Source organism: Rattus norvegicus, chromosome 13 (assembly GCF_021556685.1).
Source record: "Rattus norvegicus strain SHRSP/BbbUtx chromosome 13, alternate assembly SHRSP_T2T, whole genome shotgun sequence".
Lineage (NCBI taxonomy): Eukaryota > Metazoa > Chordata > Mammalia > Rodentia > Muridae > Rattus > Rattus norvegicus.
In genome coordinates this window covers 46,484,812-46,511,983 of record NC_141546.1, presented here as the reverse complement: position 1 = coordinate 46,511,983, position 27,172 = coordinate 46,484,812, and the positions used below count along the sequence as shown (strand labels likewise).

The 27,172-nt window shown below is 42.1% G+C and overlaps 1 protein-coding gene across 12 annotated transcripts; it reads right to left on the bottom strand.

Annotated features, from left to right (window-relative positions):
• Positions 1 to 550: 550 nt before the first annotated feature.
• Rbbp5 (RB binding protein 5, histone lysine methyltransferase complex subunit) lies at positions 551 to 27,162 on the bottom strand. 12 transcript variants are annotated; one of them, NM_001107174.2, is made up of 14 exons: positions 27,002 to 27,162; positions 20,549 to 20,574; positions 19,700 to 19,872; positions 15,842 to 15,982; positions 15,003 to 15,165; positions 13,276 to 13,385; positions 12,256 to 12,375; positions 12,016 to 12,169; positions 11,849 to 11,920; positions 10,985 to 11,102; positions 9,721 to 9,790; positions 8,953 to 9,182; positions 7,762 to 7,953; positions 551 to 2,438 (listed from the first exon to the last, which is right to left on the bottom strand). In NM_001107174.2, the coding sequence occupies exons 1-14, from the start codon at positions 27,018 to 27,020 to the stop codon at positions 2,410 to 2,412; spliced, it is 1,617 nt and encodes a 538-aa protein (NP_001100644.1). In that variant the 5' UTR covers positions 27,021 to 27,162; the 3' UTR covers positions 551 to 2,409. The 12 variants fall into 12 exon arrangements, with proteins under 12 accessions (NP_001100644.1, XP_087436853.1, NP_001416926.1 ...); XM_087580727.1 differs by having other exon boundaries at positions 551 to 2,435; NM_001429997.1 differs by having other exon boundaries at positions 7,876 to 7,953.
• Positions 27,163 to 27,172: the final 10 nt, after the last annotated feature.

The window sequence follows — 27,172 nt, the reverse complement described above, 5'->3', positions numbered from 1 at the left end:
TCATTGTTTACATCAATGAAGGTTGCTATGAAACAGCTATGATGCTAAAGACGGGTTCTTAGTGACAGAAGATTAGTAAGCAGACAGATTTGGTAATCATTAAAACCACACCTGAGTCTCTGAGACATCTTATTCTCTATGAGATAATGACTATTCTGTATTGATGTCAAAGTTATTTCATCAGAGAACAGAACTAACAAAGAAGAATTCATATTTAGACTAACGAAGCTCCTTGGAAGGCTAGACCCCCTAGGATACACTACTGCATCCTCCCAGAGTGCCTAGCACTGTGGCCTCCTCAAAGCTTCAATGGAGTTAGAGAGTATGAAGAGAAATCCCTATGTGACTGCTTTCATTAGCATCAGCTTTTGGATCAAATCATTTATTTCTAGTTTGTACAACAGAAGAGCTCCAAACGGCCTGACCCTTCTGGATCCCAGTGACCATAGAGAAAGATCTAAAATCCACCCGTATTTTCTCTTATATAAACACAAGGTGGCTGCCGAGTCCCAGAGGCAGGCAGTGTTTACAAACAAACGTATACTTGTGGTTTGATAAACATCCAATTTTATTTACAAAGCATTAAAGCTTTAGCAAGAAGTTACCCAAGGCTAAGTCTCATCTTGTACAAAACTACAGAACATTTTTAAGAAATAAAATGGAGAGGCGGGGAGGATGACGGCAAGAAGGAAATATACATATATTACACAAATGAGAAATCCGAGCTGAAAGTGGATGGAAGGTTCTAGAAGCTGACGAAAAGATTCCAAAAGCACAAATAGTTATTAGGAGCTGCTGCCAGAGACGACCTGGCAGGGTTTGAGCCGATTTACTCGGTAGCTCCTTAGTGGAAATGGACACAGCATTAGCATCCCGATGGAGGAAATCAAGCCACTTCACACACACACAAGGCAGAAACCCCTGTATCGGTGTGCACACCACTGTGGTGTGCTGTAAAGAGACATGACATGGATATAATGTCTACAAATTAAAACATGTCCTGTGAGCCACTTACCAATCACAACCATTGGTCTCACTCACTTGAGGAAGCAGCACCAGCACGACACTGGAGACTTCCGGCCGTGTCCCCTGCCACCTCTACCCCACAGTAAATGTAATCGACGGGTTTGGCTATCTGAAGGAGCCTCCACCAACTGATAGAGATTTCACAATTAGCACAGTATTCAAACCTCCTTTCAGTGCTGAGAGAGTATGACCCAGGGCAAGTCAAAGCTATCGCCAGAGGCCACTAACCCTTTGCACACTTGGCTTCCTGACTTTGGATTTTCAGAAAATTTCAAACACTTATTGTACAAATCCATTTAATTTGCTATTTTTATTAAAAGAACAGCAAATACAGAGAGAGCCAGAGTGAGAAAGAGAAGGGTAAAAAGCTAAGCAACCTTTCACAGAAAGGAAGTGAGTGAAAAGACAGTAAAGGGGACGTGGCTCCAGGAAAGACCACACCATGGCTGCCGGGGACAAGCTCTCCACAGGCAATGATTTAACACACGCACGCACACGCACGAACCTGACTGAAGTGAGCTGCTGTTGCTTTGATTTGGGGCCTCAAGTCAGCCCTTGCACAGTACCCCACACCCACAGAAAGAACCTTGTGGAGAAACACACCTTGCTTTGTTTCCAACTCTGGAAGTCAACACAGGTAAAGTAACACACAAACTACTGATGAGTCTTAGCTGGAGATGGATAAAACTAATCATATCCAAAAGCCATGATTATTCAAACATCTGATCCTGGAAAACATGCAATGCAAGGGAAACCCCTGATTCTCTAGAGCCCAGCCTCCTGAGCAAAGGTTACGGTAAGACAGAGTGATGGGGCCTTCGATCTTCCTTCCTGTCAGCTTGAAATCTTTTGAGCACTTGCTTCTCTGCCCAACCTTTATACACAATATAGAAATACAGGAAGCATCTGGGAGGGGAAAGTTATAAATGAAAGAAACAGAAAATGTGTCAGTCTTCCTAGGTACTGGTAGCAAATTTTGAGAAAAGAACAAGTCACTTGAGGACATGCACTGAGGATGGAAGGCAAACAGGAGGTGGGAAAGGACATGTCCAAAGATGTGACTTCAACAGTTAGGTGAACAAAACACGGCATTCTTCACCAGCAACACCACCTCGTGTAGGTGGAAGCGGGTCAAATCTCCCGATGTCTGCATGCATCCTCGTTCCTGAGAGCCTATTTGGACTTATGCTTGAAAGGGAAGGCGGGGACGTGTGCTCTTCTTCCATAATTCACTTCTTCATTCAAACATAGGATCCACTCCTTCACCTCCTGGGTGGGAGGCAGAGGCCTTTGTTTTCAACTAAGGCCAATCTCAGATGATTGGCCATACTGTCCAAAGGCTACCTGACGACAGAGTGAGGAGAACCAAGAGTTTCCCGGTCTTCATAGCAGTTCTGAGATTGCTCCTCCTGCTAAAGAGATTAGACACCAAAAGACTGCCTTTAGCATTTTCGCATGCACACATAGGCTAAGGACATCTCCCTTTGAAGAAGAATGCATAACCCAACTCCCAATCACTCTTCATTGAAGCAACTGCCCATCCGTACTCCAAAGCCCTACTCATCACTGTCTCAATGTGTTCCCAGTGTGTTCGAAGGGAATGTAAGTGGAGGAGCGTCCACACAATGCTAAGCTGATAATCGGGTTCTCTGGCAATCACAATAGACAAAAATAAGGGTACTGACCCTTTGAGTCTTTCCTGTTAGACCAACCAGTCACTATAGATAAACAGTGAGCAAGACATCTCCTGTTCAAGCCCCACTGCTCCTTAAGTGACATTCTCATTCTTGTCAGCTTGGAGCCCCAGATACGGTGTGATGCTGATGAGATCTCGTGTCTGTCTCTACGCAAGAACTGGCAAGTGAACAAAATCCTGAATAGTAAGATCAAACAGCCACTTCCCTGATGACTCCACAGAAGCTGTTCAACCTCTGAGGGACATCTTTAAATGGGCTGCTGTGAACTATTAACTAGGAAGTATAAAAACAGAGCAAGGTGAAGAAAACCTCCAGGATCTAACTTCAGTGAGGGGTTGCACAAGGCTTGGAGTGGTAAAATGGTGAAAATCAACTGCATAATAAAAAAGGTTTTCATTTATAAAGTTGCTGTGAATGTTATTTTTAAAATGAAGTTCTAATATATAAATGAAAACTGGCAATAAAAACAGTCACATTTGCTAAGGACAGACTGAAATTAAGACCAGATACAAGCTTTCTACTGAAACGTAAGAAAACAGCCTACAAGGCCTGCAGCATCTGGCTCACAGAAACCAGTTAGTTGCATCATACAGGAAGTCTCCAGCAGTTTAGTATTAAGAAAAATTCAGCTTGAGATTCACAGCTATTTTTGGTCTCTCCCAGCAGAGCCTAATTCAGGATGGCCAAAGAGAATGAATACTCAGACATGATTTCCAATCCTTCATTGGTCAGCTAGGATGATTATACAGATATGAGACAGAATATCCAACTAGGCATCAAGTCTTACTAGAATCCATAAATTAGTCTTTGAGTGATAATTATTTCTAAAAAAGAGGAGGAAGGACAAATGAGCAGTTAACTCATTACCGGCTTATCTAATCGGGGTTTTGGCAAGCGATTGGGTGAGTCTAGTTCCAGAAGGCAGTGAATAGTTGCCCCAAAGTAGGGCAGTGAGCACAGTGTCCTTTCTCTATGCAGCAGCTCTTCTGCACACTTTGGTCTTTGACACCTTCAACAGATCCAGGTGTGGATCAAGACACTAGTGTCTACATGGGGGTGGGGTAAGATTCTATCTGTGACAAACCAGTCCTCTGTGGCACTGTGCTGATGAGGAACCAGAAGTCTGGGTAACGAGGAAAATGGAGCTTGTGTTCTCACCTCAAGCTCGGAAATAGAGTTAAGGTGACAGAAACAGAGATTAGACAAATGGTGTCAAGCAGGCCTGTCCCTGGAGAGTCCCTGACTCAGGGTTACTTTTATCGGGTTTCCTCGAGAAGTATCCTCATTAGTGCTGCCCTTCCTATGTAATTCAACACTAACAAGCTGTGTGACACAAAAGGACTACAGTAGTCCCAGACTGATTGACAGTGAATTATCTGCTTTCCAATTTCCCCCTAATCCTTAATCTGTCATAACATGGCAGATAAGGGGAGTTTTTTTGTTAGAGTTATTAAGGTTTACAAAATGGCCACTTGCACATATTAATAAACAGCTATCATTTATCTGGCTAGAGCATACACAGCTTACCCCTACAATTCTGCCTTCAAAATTTTGACACTAATGCAAAAATTACCCAGTCAAAGGAAATTCACACTTTAGAGCCCAGCACTCAGCACAGGTGGATCTCTGTGAGTTTGAGGCCAGCCTGGTCTATAGAGTGCTACACAGAGAAACCCTGTCCTGACTGCCGCCCACTCCCAAAAGGGGGAGGCCACAGAAATGAACCTTTAACACAATCCTCAGAGCAGACTGTTTCTGCAGTGCTGAGAGTAGAACCTACAGCCTTGCACATGCTAGGCCAGCTCTAACATTGACCTACACCCCAATACTGTGGGCTAATTTTCGAAGGGATCTCTGCTACAGGCACTCTGTATGAGTTTTACTTTTTAACATCTGGTGAAAACAATTGCTATATACTATCTTATATTGAAAACATCTGAATTGTAAAAATGTCAGCTTCCTTAGAGGCCCCTGGGCCACAACATAGCAGCAACAGCTCCAGGTTTGCTCAAGAACCTCCAAAACCATCATGCTATTGAATGAAGAAGCCCTTGCCTCAACCAAAGAACTCCACATAGAAGATATGATAGCTTACTCTGAAAGCAGTATTTCTAAAATTATGTGGGACAAAATTGTAGCCTCACAAAGTTCCAAACTGTACTGCCCTGTCAGGAAAGCCACAGGCAGCCCTCCGAAGGTCTTGGAGCCATGCCTCAGGCTCACTGCTGAGGTTAAGCTAGGTTCTGTTCCTTAGCACTGTGGTATTCAGTCTATTCTGGAGATTTCCATTCAGGAACAGATCAATGAATCAAGGCGGAGGAGAACACAGGAAGGAGGACACAGAGTTGCACAGAGAAGCACACGAAGCATGCAGTCGGGAGGGGCTGCAGGACAGGGGCTGCTCTGCTCCTTATAAACAGAATCTGTCTGTCCTCTCACCCCAGCAGGGGCAAGTTCTCTAGTCCTTAAGGACAGAGCTGTTAAACAGCCTCTTCTTAAGGCTCACCCACTTCAGTGCTTCCCAAAAGTAATTAGGATAAGCCATCGTGAACTACCCTGGCTCCTGAACATACACGTCTACCTTTAATGACTCAGTACTTCTTCAGCCTGGAAGCTAAACTAGGTAACAATGGACGTGTCGACTTCACAGGACCCTAGAGAAAAGTTAAAATGCTGGCCTGCATGAAGACCCAGTAGGCACCACACACAGTTCAGGATTTTATTGCAAACTCTTTTTTGCCACTAAGACAATAATACTAGTGTACAGATTCAGTATTTATGGAATTTGAGGAATAAAAAATTTATTCCCCAAAACTGAGTAGATTTTCCAACATTTTGATCTTGGTTCTCATTTAGACATACTAGTGAACATATCAACTAAAATTGAAATTTTAAGCCATTCTATTATTGAGAAAGAATTTTAAAATTCTGTACTGGTTTATTTATCATTTACTATATATACATCCTATTGGAAAGCACAAGATTAATTTTAACTAATTTTTTTTTCTGGTGATGCAGCTCAAACACAGGGCCTTACACAAGTTAGGCAAATGCTGCTCTATGGAGCCATACCACAGATTCCCTACGTCCTTATAGAATGGTCCTGAAGAATTAGAGGGGAGAAAAGTGAGGCATGCTCGCACACATACATCGTCAGCACTCTGGAGACAGAGGCAGGAAGATCTCTCCAAGCTCGAGGTCAGCCTGGTCTGTGACACAGTGAGTCACTTTCTTTGATTTAAAAAAAAAAAAAAAAAAAAAAGAAAGGGGTTGGGGATTTAGCTCAGTGGTAGAGCGCTTGCCTAGCAAGCGCAAGGCCCTGGGTTCGGTCCCCAGCTCCGAAAAAAAAGAAAAGAAAAAAAAAAAAAAAAAAAAAAAAGAAAAAAGGCAGCACGGAGACCCTGTCCTAAAGTGCTGATTAATTGTATACATCTGGCCACATTTTAAATCATGCTAAAAGCAACTGGGCTTTTTGTGCCAGAAAATCCACTCGAGCTCACATTCTTAACTGTTAATCTTATGCACATGGGCTATAGAAAGACCATCTTTGTTTGTAGCAATCAAACGACTGCTCCTCTGTAGCCCTTGCTGACTCTTTTATGATCCACACACACAGCCTTGGCCTCAGCATGGAGGTAGGGACGTAACAGCCACACTCACTCCAGGGGAACTAGCAGACGCAGTGGTACAATGCTGAAAACCTCAAGTCTAGATGTACCAAACTCAGGGGACTAAAGACCCAGTCTCTTCTTCAATTTCTCTGTAGAAAATAATTCCTACTTATAGGCAACAATTAACCAAATTGAACAAAGAATTCCACTTTGTATTCCACTATTTATCATATGTACTTTTAACACATGTAAATTAAATTTTAAAGTGGAGGGAAAAAAACCTAAATATAATAACCACTGACACTTTATCTAACCTGTGTCAATTAGGACAAAAAAGCATATTATATTAACAAAGTACTCTCTCTCTCTCTCACACTCACACTGTGTGTGTGTGTGTGTGTGTGTGTGTGTGTGTGTGTGTGTGTGTGTGCGCGCGTGCGCGCGCGCATGCATGCGCGCGCATGTATATGTGTATGTGTCTACCTAATGGATAGATATAAACTTTAAGTCCCAAGGACATTTAAGTGGTGATGAGCTCTAACTTGATCATTATTTTTCAAACAAGCGGGGTTGGGGATTTAGCTCAGTGGTAGAGCGCTTGTCTAGCAAGCGCAAGGCCCTGGGTTCGGTCCCCAGCTCCGGGAAAAAAAAAAAAATTTTTTTTTTCAAACAAGCACGAGTTAACTGGTTCACAGGTATTTCCACTTGTTGATGGGACTCAATTGTGTATCACATATTAGGGGCTGAAAGGGTCAGATATTAAAGGCTAAGGCCAACCTAAAGGACACTTATAAGTTAAAAATGTCTTTTTGGCATTTTCCTCCTAGTCTCGAATATTGGAGGAAACCTCAAAGCCTTTTTTCTTCTTTAACATTATGGTACCGATAAGAAACTTCCTCCTTTCCTTAGATGGTTGAGGAAGAACCCTACTTCTTGGGGAATCTCATCAGTATGAAGATGATGAAGTTTAATAGTCAGGTGTTATATCAAACCAGCTTGTATTTCTGACTACTTGCCTTAGGGCTAAAATAAAAAACAAACTAAAGAAAAATCTACAAATAAAAATGTAAAAGCAAAACACCAAAGGCAGACAGAGACTAAGAAATGTATTAGCTAGAGGCTCATCGCTTTCTGGGTCACAGATTTTCCTATAGGAATCCAATGGAAAGTGCGAGTTCTTACACTCACATAACATTCTGTGTGTATCTGGGACCCTTGACATCTACTTATGGACCTAGGGGTGAGAGCCAATGAATTAAGTCGATTTTGGTTTAGCTTGCCCTTAGCAGCTTGAGCTCCAGGGATTATTTGATGCTGGGGAGAAGGAAGGAAGACAGGGAGGGAAAATCCCACTGCAGTTAAAGGAAGTCAGCTGTACAAAGCAAGGCCACAAAGCAAGCCAGATGGTGCTCCCAATGTGTCCTTACCTGCCAAGGGCTGGCTGAGTCCCGCCTGCACTTTACCCTTCGTTGATCCTTCCAGAGGTAAACCTCTGTCCCCTTTGTAGAGTTTCGGTTTAAATGGAGAATCTTTCTCTTTACCTTTTGATCCTTTAGGCCGGCCTGCTTGCTTCTTCTTGGATTTGCCATCCCCCTTCACACCCAGCAGTGGATGGACTTCTGCAGAGGGACAGACAGCCATGAAAGACAGTGCATACCACCCTGGTCCTGCATCCCAACCAGACCTTTGAGTGCAAAGAGCTTTGCTATTGTGTCCCACATCACTACTCTTAAGAAAAAAATTGATTATTTTTAAAATTACAAAAGAATGTCTACTAAATTGACAAGTACTTGCTGGACCAAAGGCACACACAAATCTATATGGTTTATACCAAACCACAGCCACTCCAAACCAGAAAACAATTAAAATACCCACTCATACTAACGTGATCCAAGCCTGAACAGGGGTGTGCGGAACACACAACACACACATATACAGGATCAGAAAAGAAATGCACAGACTAGGGCAAGAGACCTGAGTCCATTCTCTGTGAGACCTTGGACAAACTAAGCTACTTCAGTCCAACTTTTCTCCTTTGCAAAGCAAAAATAATAAACTAACTTGCAGGGCAGATGACAATATGAGCAATCGTACAGAAACTACACAGTGGTGCCTGGAATCAAGTGTACACATCAGAGACTGTACAGTCGTATACCTAAGTGATCTACTATTATCTATAAGAAAAAAGAATGGAAGATACCCAACGTTAGGTAATACCACCCTCCCCTTATCAAAGCATTGCAACATGTGGTAAGGAAAGCTGCCACTCACTGCAGAGGCAAGCAGGAGGAAATGACCATGCAGCTCGGACTGGCACTGTACCGGGCAGTAAAGCCACTCTATTGTGGAGGCCGGCAGGAGGGGGATGAACAGTTCAAGGAAACAAATCCTGACACATGTGTCAGAAGACAAGGTGTGTCATTGTAGGCAAGACACTGGAGGCAGAATGTCCCCATTTTAAAAGTGAACACAAACTCAATTATCACAGAACTGTAAAGCTGTGTAGAAAAACTCATGGGAAACTCCTTTAGAGTAGAAATGGCTCAAGTAGGAAATGACTTATTGGACATAAAGTAATGAAACCACAGACACGGGGAATAAATAAGGAGGCTTCTCACCGTCATTCGGCACTCCTTGGAGCTCTATATTGGTCGTTTTAGGTTTCTTCTTTGGAGGCTGGGACCCGTCTGCTGAAGACTGCCTCTTCTTCTCTGAGCTAGCCCCTTCATCCATCAAGGAGGTTGGGACTGCATCCGGTGGGGGGCCATACGGATTCTCTTCAGGGTCTTCTACCTCAGGGGCAATGGGTAAATACAATAGAGCCTTTGAATCTTCCAGCTCTTCATCACTATTTGGAACAGGATCAGACAAGGGATTGGAAAAAAGAGGAGATAGTTGCTTAAACCACAAGCCCTTCAGCCTTTCCTCTAGTGCCTACATTTAGTACACACAACAGTTACAGCTTTAGACTTTAAGAAAGCTGAAATGAAGGAAATAAACCAGATAAGACAGTGAGCTGATAACCATAGGTAGACTAAGATCATTACTGCAGTTTGGTTTTTTTGTTGTTGTTGTTTGTTTGTTTGTTTCAGACCCGAGACAGGGTCTCTCTATGTAGTGTAGCCCTGGCTGTCCTAGAAATCACTCTGTAGACCAGGCTGGCCTCGAACTCAGAGATCCACTGGCCTCTGCCTCCTGAGTGCTGGGATTAAGGTGAGCTCCACCACACTTGATTTTACTTCAGTTACTTAAAATCTGTATTACATTTTGTTCAGCAAAGGACTGTTCTCTATTCTACTGTAAGCAGTTGGAAGTGGAGGGAAAGCTGGGGAAACTGGGCAGTGCACAAGACACAGGAGTGACACTCAGCCTTTGAAGTTGCTCACCTGCTACAGAAGGCAGCAATGGGATCCACACTGGTGACATCCACTTCCTCATCTTCAGCAGCATCAGCCCCTGCAGGAGAGAATATTGGGGAGGGTTAAAAAGATATGGAAAACTTCTTGTTACCTAAGACTAACCCAACAGTTCATTTCATTCAATCACTTAACAGTAGAGGTTGAATGCCCACTAGATACTGATGCTGGAAATAGTGACAGCCAAGAAGTTGGGAACAGCTCTTCACAAGGTCTCACAGTCTACCCAGGAAACAGCCAGATCATTTCAACATAACACAGTAGACATCAGAGTAAATTAATACACCCTGTCCTTGGTGGGGAGACAAGAAGAGGGCCTGATTTATGTGGACATCTAAGAAGATTCACAAAACATAATCTAAGACTGCCAAAACTACCTACACCTTTCTGCATCCTTAGAGGTCTTTCTAAATCCCAGGAGACATGTAAGTTACCTAAAACCTACAAGTGAAGAGCAGAGTTCAAGCTGGAGAGCCAATGAGGTTTATCCAGGGCGTGATTATTGCTAATTGAGAAACCAGGAAGATAAGTCAAATCTCCAGGGAGTGATAATGAACCCGTGCAATCTCAGCACTGGGAGGCTGGTGCAGAAAGGGAGGTCTGAGGCCAGGCTGGGCCACAACAATGAGACTCTGCCTCCAAACAGCAAGAAAAAGGTCAGATCTTTATCTCCAAGGAGTTCCTATTCAGAAATTTAGGAGATTAAAAATAACAATGATTACGATCATAATAATAAAAGTCTTAGGGGTTCTTTTACAGGCTAAGCACACACTAAGTGTTTTACACTAAATATTTATTTATCCCTTGCAATGCAAAGAAATGGATGTTACCTTTATCCCACCTTAGAGATGAGGGATGCAAGTCTAAATATGTTGCCAAAAGCTGCCTCGTATCAGCGCCCATGCTCTTGGCCTTTTTACTACTGATGAAGGTGTAACAGAAGACACAACATCAACTGAGCCTGAGCACATCTCTGTGCTTTGTGTGATCACTTAATCACCTGTGACTCACCACGACATACAGATGACATGTCAGGAGAGCTGTGAGAGCACCAGTATGCCCGTGCGAGCATTTGAGCAGCACATACATTAAGACTCGTCAAGCACTGTGAAAACTACATACTCACGAGGGAAAGGTGGCAAGTGACGCTCTCAGGTACAGTTTCAACACCAAGTACACATTAAGTAAAACCATGCTTTTCCTTTTGGAATACCATCTGCTGTTGAGACATCACCTGTTTGCTCAGGCTCACTCTTATCTTCGTCCTCAATATCAAATTCTGATTCTCTTTCCTCATATTCTACATTTTCATCCAACTCTTTGAAATCTGGTGCAAATGCACTCCAATTTTCCTATGACAAAACAGACGAGTCACCAATCTAAAAATCAGTAACAATGTAAGTTCTGACAACTTATCTTCAGCATGAATCAGACGAAGCATTCTAAGATTAAACCTGGGATAAGAGAATAAAATCTTAGGTATCTAAGCATTTGCCAACTTGATATAATTTTTTTATATATTTTTTATATAAACACTGCAAATTTATTAACTGCATTTCTTTCCTAAATCACAACTTCCTTTATTCTTTACAAAACATACTATACAAAGGTAGTTTAAAAGTGTTCAGATTGGGTTCGGTCCCCAGCTCCGAAAAAAAGAACCAAAAAAAAAAAAAAAAAAAAAAAAGTGTTCAGATGAGAAAGCAAAAGGAATGTTAAAAAGTTGTGGAAAATGTATATACATGGAAACAAAGCTGTGAACTAAGGACGCCCCTCTGAAGTGCCACTAAATATAATGAGCAGGGTTGGGGATTTAGCTCAGTGGTAGAGCGCTTGCCTAGGAAGCGCAAGGCCCTGGATTCAGTCCCCAGCTCCGGGCGGGGAGGAAATATATATATATATATATATATATATATATATATATATATATATATATATATATAAATAAAATGAGCTTAATTAGGCTATAAGGGTCAGATGTGAAACAAAGTAATTAAAGTAGTATTTAGTTTACTCAGTAGGACTTTTTTTTTTTTTTTTTTTTTTTTGGTAAAAGAAATACCAAGTTTCAAAGCAAATCAACCAGAAAAATACTTACTACTTGATTTTGGGCCCAAATGGACACCACTCCACTAGAAATAGAAGCTATGATGGGTCGAACTGGATGCCACTAAATTGTAATTTAAGAGAGAGAAGAGTTGTTGGTCAGAACAGATTCAAGCCACGCTAGTGTGTGCCACCAAAGCAACATCTTGCTCTACTCACAGCCACGTCCAGCAGGAGCTCCCCTCTGGTCCCATGCAAGATCTTCACCAGATTGCCAATGCTCTTTTCCCAGATATACAGCGCATGCTGCCTCGCTGAGCCTGCCACTATGTACTCCCCATCCCCAGAGAAGCAACATTTTTTCCATGGAGTCCTAAAAGATAAAGAACGTTCCTAAAAGAACCCGGAACAGGAGCCCAGGGAAGGTGGGTCCCACACTCTTCTGGCATCAATACCTACCTGTTCACCAAGTCCTGCAGTTTCTGCATAGGCTCAGGCTCTCCGTCCCGTCCACACGTTAAAATCTCTCTGCCGTCATAAACTCTGATTATTCGATCTGCTGTGTTAATCAGGAAGCAACTACAGAATGGAGAGAGGTTTTAGACAAGTCAGAAACCTGTCCCTGTTAACATTTTCTATTGCTATTTTTTAGACCAGTTAAACGGAGAGAAACTAAGAATGGTCAAGATTCAGTGCCCAGGTATCTCTACTCGTCACTCCAAACCAATAAAGTAAAAATACAAGTACTTTATCCTGAGTATCCTCAAACCTCATGTTAACAGTGTCTGGACTGAACTAAGATCCAAGACCTCTGAACCAGTCTGCTTAAAGCATATCCTATGTAATATTCAATAATTACATACTTTATTTATCTGGTCTGTTTCAAACACAGTATGACTATTTATATATCAATAAGCTAAGTGTGTATTTTTTTAAAATGATGCTTATTTATTTTGGACTGAGAGTGCACCTCAGTTTTAGAGCACTTGTCTAGTATAAGGGAGGCCCTGGGGTTTTGTCCTTAGCCTGTTAACATAAGTGAACTATTTAACCCTTCACTCAGATCTATGCACTAGGCACTTTGATTCTAGCATCTTTCTGTAAAGGAAATGTCTGGTAACCTGGCAACCACAAAACCTGACTACTGGTCAGTGAGGGACATTTTATGAACCTAAAAACCAGACAGTGAGCAATTCTAACAGCTTTAATAAAATTTATAAATTACACATACTACAATAATAATTATCATCAAAATAGTAATTATTAAATTAAGAACAGATAGATAATAATTATTATTTGTATTCCATTCACTTAAAAAAAAAAACCCCAGAGCAAATCTAAGACCTCACTGGACATGTTAGTGCCATCATCTCTGCACTCAGAAGGCTGAGGTAGAACCACAAGACGCAGGCCGGCCTGAGTCATGTAGTGAGAGTCTGTTATAAAAGCTCCGTGCACAGGGGACAAGGCCTCACTCACCTCCCCTTTCGGGCAAACTCAATAGACTTAATGGCTGTGGTATTGCTTGTTCCCGTTGTTACTCTGAAGGAAGCAACAAGATCCTGAGAGTCTGTTTTTAGGACCAAGATCTGAAGTTTACAGAACAAAAATAAGAAGTAAATATTCTGATGATTAATAGCAATTAGATTTGACTTGTTTTTAAACTGTGAAGAGACCTGGTAACAATTCAAATATATATGAATTGTCCTATATATTCAATCTTATTAACTGATACTATATTTTACTTCTTTCAATAAACTACAGAGTCTTAACCATCTACTGTGAGAACACGTTTGACATTATTCACAAGAGCTAACAAGTGGAGACAAACCAGACAAATATGCTATGATTGCACTCTGAAGAGGAGAGAAGGAAATTCTGACACACAGTACAACAGTCACCCTGAGAACACTATGCTGTATGAAATATGCCAGTTGCAAATGGGGAAATACAGTATTATACCATTTCCACAAAGTGCCTACAGTGCTCAAATTCAGCAATAGGGCACAGAGTGACTCTGCCAGGGCCTGGGGACAGACTCCCTGACAGAGGTTCAATATGCAAGACAAAAGAGATCCGCAGAGGACGTGGTGAGGCTTGAATGCGTGGAGTACCGCTGAGCCTAACATTTTAAAATGCTTACAGGGATAAGTTTGTGTGGATCTTCTTTATATATTATTCTTATACTGGGGATAGAACCCAGCACCTCACTCATGGAGACAAGCACTCTACAGCTGTTAATATATATCTTAACAACAATTTTTAAAAACTGCTTCCAGAAGAAACACCTACAATGTACTACCCCCAACCCCCAAAAACCCTACATTTCCAAACATCCCAAAGGGCAAGTTTAAGGAAAAAAAAAAAAAAAAAGATAGTTTCAGTACTATATGTAGGCTAAACTGGTTTAAATTTTACTGTGTTTCTCTATGTGAATGCGCAAGTATATACATGTTTATTCTGGGTTTTTGTTTGGCTGGTTTTTAATTTTTTTTTTCAAGACAGTGTTTCTCTGTGTAGGTCTGGCTGCCCTGGAACTTGCTTTGTAGACCAGGCTGGTCTAGGACTCACAGAGATCTACCTTCCTGCCTCTGCCTCCAGAGTGCTGGAATTAAAGGCACACACTGCTGCACTGGGTTTTCTATAACTAGGTATTAAGACATTCTCATCAGTGTGCCCCAGTGGGTAACTTTACAATAGTCTCTTCACTACTACTAACTGGTGAAGAAGCTTCTGTCCTTTCCTTTTTGTTTTTTTCTGGTGCTGGGGATTAAACTCAAAGACTCATGAGCACCTAAGAAACACTTTACAACTAAGCTATCGCCGTGTGTGTGTGTGTGTGTGTGTGTGTCCTCTCCCCCGCCCCCCCCAGTTCCTTGAGATAAGTCGCTGTATCGTTCCAAACTAGCCTGGACCTTACTATTTGGTTTAGACGGTCCTCAGCTTGGGAGTAATTCTCCAGCCTGTGCTCCCCAAGTGCCGGAAGAATTGTAAAGCAAGCCCACACTGTCTCCATCCTTATCTAAATCAGCTCATCTGCTGACTCTAATTCAAAGTACAGAGATTAGCATCAAGGCATGAAAGGAAACTTAGCTACATTTCATCTGGTGAGAGATTATTCTAGGGACAAGAGACACTTAGAGCAGAAAGAGTAAACAGGAGCCAAGGCAGACACACAGCCTTTCCTCACTAACCTCATAGCTTACCTTGCCTTTTGCATTTCCTGTATAAATATATTCCCCTCGCCTATCAAAAGATGCCACCACGTTCAAATCCGAGTCATCGTCTACCGGCAGAACAACATGTTTGGAATCTGAAAGGGTCAACATGACAGGAGCAGATTTCATGGGACACACGAGAACCTTGTTCCTGTTTAAAAATATGAACACATATTGGCTATTGCTTTGGTATCAGCAGATTGAGTCCCTGTCCTTCCTCCCTGATCCCTGAGCACTTTCCTCACTGGCTCTCCCAGCTCCAACAAACATGAAACGATGAAAACACATAAAACCTACAATCTAATAACAGACTCAAAGTATGAGAGCCTATCTTGACAAATGAGGGTTGATCATTAAAAATACTTAGTAAACTAGTAAGATACTTAATAAAGTAAAAACAAAATACTGACATTATCAAATATGGCCCAGGCCTGAGGCACACAGGACGAGCATCATACTCACAGAGTAGATTATGGGGGATCCCCGAGAAATCAAAGTGGTGTGTGCATAATGGAATACCGGAATGCTTTTCCGTAAATGTAGTCTTAAAATGAAACTGTTTCTTCATTCTAAAGGAGTCTAAAGGATGAAGGGTCAGGGCCCCTTATCACATCATTCCCACCTTTGGTCATTTCCAAAGTCTTAATGATCTGTTACAGTCTCCTTACAATGCATCCAGTAGACCAAGCTAGACAGAAGAGGGTTTTATATAGGCTTGGAAAGGTATTGCGTTTGCCTCTTAAAACCTTAATCTGAAGATATCATAGCCCAGAGCTAATCCACTCGGAAATGAGACCCGCCCTAGGAAAGGAGTATCTTAAACATACTGATCTCGAGGATGATATTGGACTTTTAAGATGGGTGAAGGGAATCGAAACCTCTGGTCGCAATCTCCAGAAAGAACATCCCACTGTGACACTATGTTATCTGTAGAAGCACTCACGAGCTTATGACCATCTCGACTCCAACTAGGGGAAAAAACAGAGGTGGATTTAGCACATTGTCTAAAGTAAAGTATGCACACCATTACTATAGATACAACTTTGACCTAACTGCACAGGTCAACATTTTAAAAATATAGTCAAATCTATTTCAAACTCCTCAACTAATCAATAGATATTTTCATGACTTTCTTTTTTATTTTTGTTCCTTTCCTGAGAGAAAGTCTCAGTACACACCCAGACTGACCTTGAACTCAGGATTCTCCTGCCTTTATTTCCCAATAAAGAGAAGGTATTGCCTAATGCCTGTGCTGGGATTACAGGTATGTGCCACCATGCCTGGCTCTTGTACTACCTTTACATACAGTAATGTTATACTTCAAAATAACAGTACAGTTCATACCATGAAATAATAGATGAATATCTTGGTAAAGTCCCCAAATCAGTTGACTTTTAAGACCATGAAACACAAAAAGGGCCTGAGGGGGATTTCAGAGCTGATGCTCATCGTAATTTCCAGAGTTGTTCCCTCAAAGCACCAACACAAGCAAGACAAGTTCTCTATCGTCGTCAGCAAGGTCCGCACAGCTAGACGTCTACCCTACCATTCCTGTGCTCAGGAGGCAGGGGTAGGAGGCACCTGAGTCCCAGGACAGTCTGGGTTACAGAGTGAGACTGTCTCAAAGGCAAAAGCAATAGAAATTAAGAAACAATCATTTCTTCAATGCAGCTAAGCACACTAGACATCCTGTTAAAGACTGAAAGGTGGACAGACTCTTTGTGTGGCTCCAACTAGAGCAGAGGTTCTGCCTAAAGCTGGAGCCCAACTTTGGTATCCTCTTCTCCAACAGGGCTGCCTTACCAGGCCTCAGCGGGAGAGGATGCCCCTAAGCCTGCAGAGACTTGATGTGCCAGGGCTGGGGGGTCCTGCTGGAGTGGGGGTGGGGGAGGTGTACCCTCTATAATCTAACATCTGTGTCAGTCCTACAAAGACTAGAATGTACCTTTAAAGTATTTGAAGAAGTAATAGCTAAATTTCTCCAAATATAACAAAACATACAAAACCTACTGACTAAAACAGGTGGCTGGCTGAAATCCAACAATATAAACTAAGGAAACCATTCCAGGAGCTGAGGACAGAGCTTAGTTGACAGAGCTACTGCTTAGTATGCAGGAGGCCCTAGGTTCAGGGACCACATCTGTAGTCTGAGCACTCCGGAGAGAAAGGATTGATGAGAAGTTCAAGGTCATCCATAACAAGTGTAAGGCCAGTGAGCACACAAGACCATCAACAGCAGTCATGAGAAACCCTCGTGAGTTGCTGCTCAGGGATGCCCAAAAGACTCCCAAAACATTACAGGCCATTGCTACTGTCCTTGGTTACCCCCAGAGGTAGAAGGAAGTCCCTACTGGTGAAAAGGCCATGAACTTTAGACATAAGGCAGAGATGTCCACCCATAGTTAGAATTGATTTGAAAAACCTCACTCAGGATTGGCTTTAACCATACCAGAAAGCACTATGCAAGCTTCCAAAGGAGGGAATTAGCCAATAGACAATTGTCCCACCCAGCTATGGCACCTACCAACCACAGCAACAACCAGCATGGCCAATAACCCTAAAGGTATAGTAGTGGCACGCATACCTTGGCAGTAACCAACAGTTCTCTAACTGGACTTAAGCTTGCTCAACAAGAAGGAAATCATGCCTGGTTCTAGAAACCCTAGCCAACCACCCAGAAATAGAGAAGTCAAAGATCTTGGATGAGAACATACAATTGCCTCTTTACTAAACCAACGTAACCCCCACCTACATTCCAAAGATTTCTCTTTATACCCACAGATAAGTGTAGTACTCAACTCTCTTTGCAACATATGGAGACGATTACAGAAAAGTGCAACCAAGCAAAGTGCAGGGCTGTGGAGCCCAGGCCTAGCTGACCCATCTACAACAGAACTGCTGCACCCAAGGCTCTGGGCACATCAGGAAAATGGGGTGGAAACACTTAAGAACCAGAGGAACAGGGAGTTTGCTGTGAGCTTGTGTCTCCTAGGAATGTCAGAAGTTATACCCAGACATAAGGCATACCCTCAGCCCCATAGTTAGAACTGATTTGATATAACATCGAAAATTAATAAAATAAAAATTGAAAAATCCAAAACACAAATTATGCAGAAATGTTCTCAATCTTAAATCTTAAAAGTGGCACGGAGGCTAGGTAGTGGTGGCACAGGCCTTTAATCCCAGCACTCAGGAGGCAAAGACAGGTTGATCTCTGAGTTTGAGGGCAGCCTGGTCTATAGAATGAGTTTCAAGGCAGCCAGGGCTACAGAGAAACCCTGTCTAGAAAGATAAAAACAAAACAAAATAAAATAGGGGTTGGGGATTTGGCTCAGTGGTAGAGCGCTTGCCTAGGAAGCGCAAGGTCCTGGGTTCAATCCCCAGCCCCGAAAAATAGAAAAAAGAAAAAGAAAAAAAAAAAAAACAAAAACAAAATAAAATAGGAAAAACAGGAAAATGACAACAGTAACATAAAGACAATTTCTCATAAAAAACTATAGAGATCAAGAGTCAGGCACGGTGGCACACGTCTTTAATCCTAGTACTCCTGAGGCAGAAAGACAGGAGGATCTCTGAGCTGAAAATTGGCCTGGTCTACATAGTGAGTTCCAGGAGAGACAGGGCTATGTAGAGAGACTATCTCAAAAAGGGACAAGTAGGGTAAACCAATGTCTTTAAACAAAAAGAAAAAGATAAAAAATATCACTATATGTTTGGTTTGTCTTGTGCCAATTACAGTATATGCAGAGGAAATGTGTGAAATAATTACATTTTAGACAAGGGAGGCAACTGAAGGAAATGTCAGGGCATTGTACTTCATCTGAACTGTTGCAGAGTCAACCCTTGGGTATTGTGGTAAATTAGGTATGTAACATTGTATCTAGTAACCACTAGAAGGCACAATCAATACAATACCCTAAATTTGTTCAAGTACCCCACAGGAATGCAGGAATCAGAGAAAGGAAATATAGAAGAAACATAACGGAATCACAAACAAATATTAGTCCAAACTGTGGGATGAAAAATGCTTGTTACTGTAGAACTTAGCAGGCAATGCAAGAACAGAAGCTCGAAGATCAGCCTTCTGCTCCAGCCTAGGCATTACTACCTTCTAGCTGGGTGATCTTGGGGAAGTATATGGGTTTTCTGGCCTTCAATTCCTCATCCATGACAGGAAGGATAGAGCCTTTACTTACAGAGGACTGTGAGAATTAGTCAATATATACAAAGTTCTTAAGCCAATACCTGGCATAAAAGGAGGGTTCGGAAAATATTGATGATATCACTTGTATCAGAGATGAGGCAGATTTATTCCTAAATTCTAGACTCTGAGGACAAATGATGGGAGAAATAAACTAAGGCTTAACCATGGAGGGTCTAAGTTCAAGTCTATACACAGAAAAACTGGGGCACCTTTCCCACCAGTTCTATCTATAACACCTGAGATTAACACTGGGGCCCCAAGCACATAGGCATACATATACACATGAGGCCACACACATGCCAACATACCTATACAGATGCACATAAACCAGAAAAAAGGAAAAAGAAGCATGGGGCTGAAGGTATTTATGTAACTCAGTAAGTAAAATGTTTGCCCAGAATGTAACAATCCTGGGCTCAATCTCTAATACCACAAAAAAATAAATAAATAAAGTAAATCAAATCAAATCAAAATTCCTTACCACAAAGAACAGACTGGATGGATGTGTGCACTAATTATTTTAGCAATGCCTCTTGTCAAGAAATCCCAAATAACAATTCGGCCATCGTTACAGCCAACAGCAAGCAGTGTGCCCCACCTGTTAAAGGTGCAAGTCAGGGCCATGCTGATGCAATCCAAAGTTCCATCAGCTTCCTGTAAGACAAGTAAATATACACAAGGGTTCTCAGTCATAAAGGACAATCATATAGAAATGTGTTCTTCTAAGCGTTCATACTCCTTTTAAATAGGCTAAAATGAACAAATAATTATTAACTGAGCCAAAAACTTTGGAAGTGATAGTGAGCCACTCAAACGGACCTCCGTACTTTGCCATCAATGGGCAAAGTGTTACTACTGATTACAGGAAATTGTAAAAGCTATGAAATAGCCTGAGTGTGACATTAAGAAAATTACATTATTTTACATCAGTGTTAAGCCTTAAAAAATAACCTCAATGACCACAATGAAGCACAGGAAATGTTACAAGTGCACTATTACACATAGTGATCATTATTACTATGTAAATACACTTATCAAAACTTGTAAAGCACTCATAAAAAAGTTCCTGTGTAGATGATGGTACTGTTTGTTTAAAAAGTCCTTCAGTTTAAGTTGTGAATAATTTTTCCTTTTATTTAAAGAAAAGTGAACCTTAAGATTTAAAAAATTACTTTGAGATTTCCAGCCAAACTTGTACATTACCTCTTGTTCGAAGTTAAACACTCCAATTTCACCAATGCAATATGTGTGAGAGACATTTAATTATTTGTCACCAAATAAATAAAAGGCAGTCAGCATTTCCCCCATATTACAACAAAACTAAACTCACCTCTGGATAGTTCTGTCCAAAGGACTCTGCAACAAGGCAAAGAAAGAAAGAAAGTAGATGAGGCATAAGCCGCACACAAGGGCCCACATCAACACAGCATTGGCCAAGTGGGGTGGGGTGGACGCATGCTTAGGGGCTCCATGGGGTCACACTACTCATCACCATATGCAGATGGTATTTGCCTTTTTACTTCTGTCACTTCATAAACATACAGTAAAGTGTTTCTGAGGCTGTCCTCAGGACATAGGAGCTGGCGTGCTACTGACCAGGTGAGCCTACTGTAAGCATCTGCTTAAGGACCTGAGCAACAAGCCTCTGGCTCTGAACTTTGCAGTCAAAAGCCTCTAATCTCCAGCATTAGAACTGTAAGCTGTGAGTTCAGAACACTCTGAGCCACTAGAATGCAGAATCACCAACTGTCCTCAAAGTCTATCCTATTATTTTCTTATCATATTCCTACTTGACAAAAAACCCCAGCCAGTCCCTTCTCACACACACAATTATGAAAGGGAATGAATGTAAATGCTGAGCTGTACCAAGAAAATGTTCTTAAATACTGATTTTAAAGTTACTAAAGTAGAACATGTGTTACATGAAAGTGTGATAATGGGCTGGAGAGGTGTCTCAGTGGCTAAAGTGCTTGCAGGGCAGCACTTGAGAGCACCCATACTAATATAGCTAGTGTTGCTGTCCCAATCAATAGACTACATTCACAGGTTGAAGTAAACAAAAATACGTACTCATTCAAACATAAAAAAAAACAAAAATCAGGCTAGTAGGATGGCTCAGCAGGGAAAGGGGCTGCAAGTCAAGCCTGCAGCCTTGAGTTTGATCCCCAAGTCCCATAAAATAGGAGAAAACAAGCTTCCACAAGTTGTTCTTTGACTTCCGTGTGTACTCGAGAGCACACACACGCACACATACATTTTTTTTTTAAGATTTATTTATTTCAGGGGCTGAGGATTTAGCTCAGTGGTAGAGCGCTTGCCTAGGAAGCGCAAGGCCCTGGGTTCGGTCCCCAGCTCCAAAAAAAAAGAACCAAAAAAAAAAAAAAAAAGATTTATTTATTTCATGTATGTGAGCACACTAGCTGTCCTCAGACACACCAGAACAGGGCATCGGATCCCATTTCAGATGGTTGTGAGCCACCATGTGGTTGATGGGAAATGAATTCAGGACCTCTGGAAGAGCAGACAAAGCCATTTCTCCAGTACCCCCAGCCCCATCTACATATATTTTTAATATAAGTTTTTAAAACCATTTGGCTAGAGATTGGAGTTCAGAGCCTCAAAATTCATGTAAAGGGTAAAAAGCCCGATGTGTACACAGGGGAATAGGACTGGCAGATGCCTGCTACTGGCCAAACATTCTAGCCAATCAGAGACCTCCAGGTTCAGTGGCAGACCCCATGTCAAAATGGGAAGGGGAAGACACCCAACATCAACCTCTGGCCTCTACATACACACGCAAACATGTGCACACACAAACAGGAACACGCATCATGTACACATAAAATGTTTAATCACAAAACAAAAAATTAAAAATCATTAAAAAAGGAATTGTTATGAGCATCTTTACATGATCTCAGCACTTGGGAGACAGAGGTGGGACTGAGGCTGAAGGTGGCCTGAGCTGTACGCAGGGTTCAAGCCAGAGTGGGCTACTACAAATTCTACAACCTAGTCAGTCCTCTCAACTCACTACTAAACAGGTCTTACCACACTTCATTTCTGTAGATGAAAGCTAGGCATGAAGGCCAAGTCCTACAGTTTAAAAAAAGGCTAGATCCAGACCTGAACCAGAAACAATGCCTGTGCCTAAAAAATATAACTCCTAGAATCTGCCTAGATTTGCCCAGCAGGTCACTAACTACTCTGTGAGTTACCAACCATACCTGCTTTCTCCTGAAAGTCAAGGTATATCCCATCTTCCTTTCAGCATAGTTAATATTTGTTTTCCTCAAGTCCTCAAGGATCTCAACAGTGATCACAAGCTCTTTTAGGGGCCAAGGAATTGAACAACAATTAGCAATGTGAGCTAAGAAACCTACCTAGATTCTTTATCTAATGAGAACTTTTCTGGGCAACAACCACTATTCATTTTATTCTGCTAGTTCCAAAAACACTGTCCATTTGCCATAGAACCAAAAACAAACAAAACAAAAAAAACCAAACAAACAAAAAAAAACAAAAAACAAACAAAACAAAAAAACAAAAAACAAAAAAACAAAAAGACAAAAAACAAAGAATTTCACCATCTAGTTAGCCTTTCCCTATAAAATTCACAGTGGGAATTTATACACACACGCTATTTATCAGAGAATACTGAATGAATAACTTGTTCCTTCCAGCCCTCAAGACTTCTTTGTTCTGTTTCATAAAACACTGAAACCTTTTCTTGTCCCCGTACTCTTACAATCTTGGCTTCAATTACATTAGCTTTCCTCCCTCTGTCCCTAAAACCAGTGTCCATCTTCCACTATGGAGCCTCCTCCTGGACTTGCTTGTCTGGATTCTGAGTGTTAGCTTTTCGTGTAATCTCATCCGATTCTTCAAGCACCTCCTCAGGTCTTCCCTGTGGGATCCTTGCTTCAAATGGCCTTGGAGCAAGCAGTCCAGGCTTCTCCTGTCACATGGGATAAAGTCTTTATCTCCAAGACTTGGCTGTCATGAGCGTCTCTCAATAGTCCTATTTTTTAATTGCCAACAAATTCCTCCCTTCCATACCAGTTTGGAATCACAGTAGCGGGTCTATCTCGACCATTCTGCTGCCTTTAACAGGAGATGGCTCTGTCAGTATCTCTTTCTGAGAAATTCAATTTGTAGCGTCTAGATAGCATATACCACCCCATCCTTCTAACATGACCACACCTCTTACGCTGCCCTGAGCCAGTCTTGCCTCCCTTGATCAGTCTTTCAAACAACTTGCAGGTCTAACTCCACCCACAATTGTATCACAGCACTCCCGCACTCAAAATCCTTTGCTGGGGAAAAAAAAGAACCAAACCCCAACTTTGAAAAGCAAGCTTAGCTTGGCCCTGGCCAAAATAATTCATTTTGAATATTCTGTTTTTGTACTATGAGCACCTGTGCCAGACCTTAAACTAACCATGCCCTGAGTACCAGCTTAGAAAACACCATTTCCTGTACTCATTCATTCATGTGTATTCTCTACCATGCACTCATTCATGCCTAGGAATGTTTGCTTCACAGAAAGCTCCTACCCTTTTGGTTGGTTGGTGGCTTGGCATCTCCATCTCAGTATCTGTAAAAGTACCCCAAGTTTTACACCAATCCCATCAACAGAGCAGCACTAGCTGCTTTCCTGTGGATCTCCCATTGTAGTGATATTTTGTAACTCAATTGTACAGAATTATTTGTTTCTCTTCTCCTGTTTGTGTTTTTTATCCAGGACAAAAAGCAGTATCTTATTGTTTTCAGATGGTACAATTCAATCTACCAAAAATGAATAAGTCATCATAGTCCATGAAAAACAAGTTTTTAAAAATAGATTAGAGCAGGAAATATCAGAGGATAATGAACGAAAGGTTTAAAGATCATTTCAAAAAATTCTAGGGCTGGATAGATGGCTCAGTGGTTAAAAGCGCTTGCTGCAAAGCCTGAACTTGGAGTTCAGATCCCAGAGCTCACAGAAGTCCAGCACAGGCTGGTACCCCCAGTGCTCTCCCAGCACTAAAGCAGGTAGACAGAAGCAGGAAGGCCTTGCTGGCTACCAGTCCAACTGAAAACCATGAGCTCCAGGTTGATAGAAATGACTCTGCCTCAAAGGAAAAGAGAAAATGACAAAGGACGATACATCACTCCTTTCTCTGGCCTCTTGAGTGGACAAACACCCACACACATGCACACAAACATCGGCATACATCACAGACACACCATGCTGGAAATAGTCTAACTACACATGCACACACACAGGGGTTGTAATAGCTTATTTCTCAGGCCAGTGAGATGGCTCAGTGGCTAAGGATGCTCGCTGCCAAGTCTAAGAAGCTAAGTTAGAGCTCCAGAACCCATGTGCTGAGAGTGACTGCCCAAAGTTGTCCTCTGATCTGCATGTGCGCTTATGCATACACCCATATGCACAAATCCACACTAAATAAATTAAAATTAAATTTAAAAACAAAATGTATTTTTACTATGAGTTATGGGAAAAGATGAGTTTGAAAATTATCTCAGGCTGGTGATGTAGCACCTGCCTAAGTGCACGGGACCCGGGATGCAAGAGGCTCTGACCGAGTAATTTTTCATCTCCAGTGCAGCCCACCCGTTATACAGCAATCTCTCAAAAAGTGGTCAGATGGTCGCAGAAGTAAAGTTGGTATTCTGTCTAGGAGCCACCTGAGTGGCACATCCTACAGCCTATCCTGTCCTTCACTTCCTTTATCTGGCCAGATGTCCTTCAGTGTGTAACTATTCCCACAATCATATCACCTCTGTCCCCTTTCCCTGCTTGTAACAGCTTTCCTCTTTTCCTCTTACAAATAAGAATCATCTCCCTTGGTCTCTACTTCTCCCACACCCTCCTAAAATCACCTTCATCTTGGCTGCTAAACAGTGCAAGCTGCCCAGACATGATTTGGAGGTTTTTCTCACTTTTGAGACTCAGGTGCTACCTTGACACTCAATTGGTGTCTATGGGAAGGAACTGCTATCCTGTATCCTATACTGCTGTACTTGGGGGAAATATATGAAAGGAACCTGAAAATGTGCCTCGTTCATGCAGCACTGCATACGTTAGGTAACTTATTATTATCTGCTCATCCTTTTCCCTCCAGGTAAATAACCAAAGATCTTGTCCCTGACAACTTTCTGTCCCTCTCATTTTTTCCCTTCCACCTAGCACAGGGTTTCAGTAAGCCGAAATGAACGGTGATCATAAGTCAAGACCTGTCTCTCAAGCTGTCAGTCTATAACAACATATCAAATGCTGAAGATACCGATCAAATGTCTTTATATCTTAATAATCAAGCACCGCTATTTTGTGGTTCGTTTTCTCATCACCACTATACTCAAATCCTGCCAACACTACCTCCCCAATATTTTTTCTTCCCATGACCCAGTACACATTCCTTATCACTCATACATTGTGGCCTTCCAGACTGGTTTTTATATTGTCTCAACATTCAACTGTGCATTATTACTGCCAGACAGACCTTATAAATCGGCACTCCCACTGAGTCGTCGATTGGTCTGCCCTATCTTCCTTAAAAAGCAAACTATCCAACCTGGCATCCATGAGTCTCTGCAAAATAAACAGCACCAATCTAAACTCTTGCTTATCTCCTTATTACAATACCCACATTTTAGCAAAGCAGAAAAATTATCTCACAGAGGGGCTGCAGAGATGGTTCAGTGGTTAAGAGCACCGGCTGCCCTTTCAAAGGTCCCAGGTAAGATTCCCAGCACCCATATTGTAGCTCAAAACCATTTGTGACTCCATCTTCAGGGGATCTGACTCTCCTGGCTTCTGTGGGCACCAGGCACATCACCGGTGCACAGTCATACATACAGACAAAACACCCACGCACACAAAAGCTAAAAATGTTCTCATTGGTGTCTTTTACTTCAGACACAGATGTACATACTTTCATACTTTGTCAGTATTACATCCACAAGCAGGAATGCATGCTCCAAAAAGCCACTATAAAGACAAAGGACACTTTAAAAATCATCTTTGTAGCCCTCCATCCCTTCTCAAAAACAAACAAACAAAACAAACAAACAAAAAAACCCCAACCATTAAAGGAAGCCAAGTCATGTAGGAGCTCTTGAAAACAGAATCATCATGCTAAACATTACCTCATGGGAGGCCAGAAGAAAAGACTGATGTGGAAAAGGGGTTAGGAGGCAATGACTTAAAAAGAATAGTGAGAATAAAACAACTGCTTGTGTAGTTCACATTTCGGGGGGTCTACACCTCCTTGTGGTTAAGGACCTTAAACTGGCAGTCAGGATGACTGGATCCTAAATGCCAACTACGCCACTTAGTGCCGAATTACAACACTCTTACCCCCCACTTTTTTTTAATAAAATCTGGTTAAATAACACCGTTCCAGTAAGAGTTATCCCATCTAGCTACCCACTCCTCTGACAGGTCTTCAAAATTGACCCACCCTAGGTCACACTTCCTCAGATTGCATCTCCAAAACTCTGGTCCTGTCTGCTCTGTTACTTCAGCACCTGCGATCTTCGAAATCGCAGCTTCTACAAAAAGTGCCTCAATGACTCCACAACTGATCTGAAAGCGGTTCAGAAAAGTAATGCATTCTTCTCGGACAGGAGCTGATCTTACTCCTGCTGCTGCAACTCCACATCCTGAGCACTCAATGAATCATCTCAGAAGAGTGTCCCTAAGGTTGCAGCCTGCGTTCCCTCCCGACCAGGTTCCCTCCTTCCCAGTACCAAAGGGAAGACGCAGCCCAGCTCTCCTCACCCAGCAACTCGAGGTTCATCCCTGCAGACGCTGGCCGCCTGGTCTCCGCACCGGCAACAGTTCCTTCTCCCCCACCCGCTCAGAAGCCCCGCGTCTAAGTGGGGGGCGCCGCGAAGAGCCTGGCGCAAGCTCCGGAGACTTTCGTATTTAGAAGGCCCCGCGGCTTCCGCT

Coding starts and splice junctions, on each gene's coding strand:
- Rbbp5 (NM_001107174.2), bottom strand. Junction 11,921..12,015: donor AGCTCCTGCTGGACGTGGCT/GTGAGTAGAGCA, acceptor ATTACAATTTAG/TGGCATCCAGTTCGACCCAT. Junction 11,103..11,848: donor TTTGGGCCCAAAATCAAGTA/GTAAGTATTTTT, acceptor GTTTTGTCATAG/GAAAATTGGAGTGCATTTGC.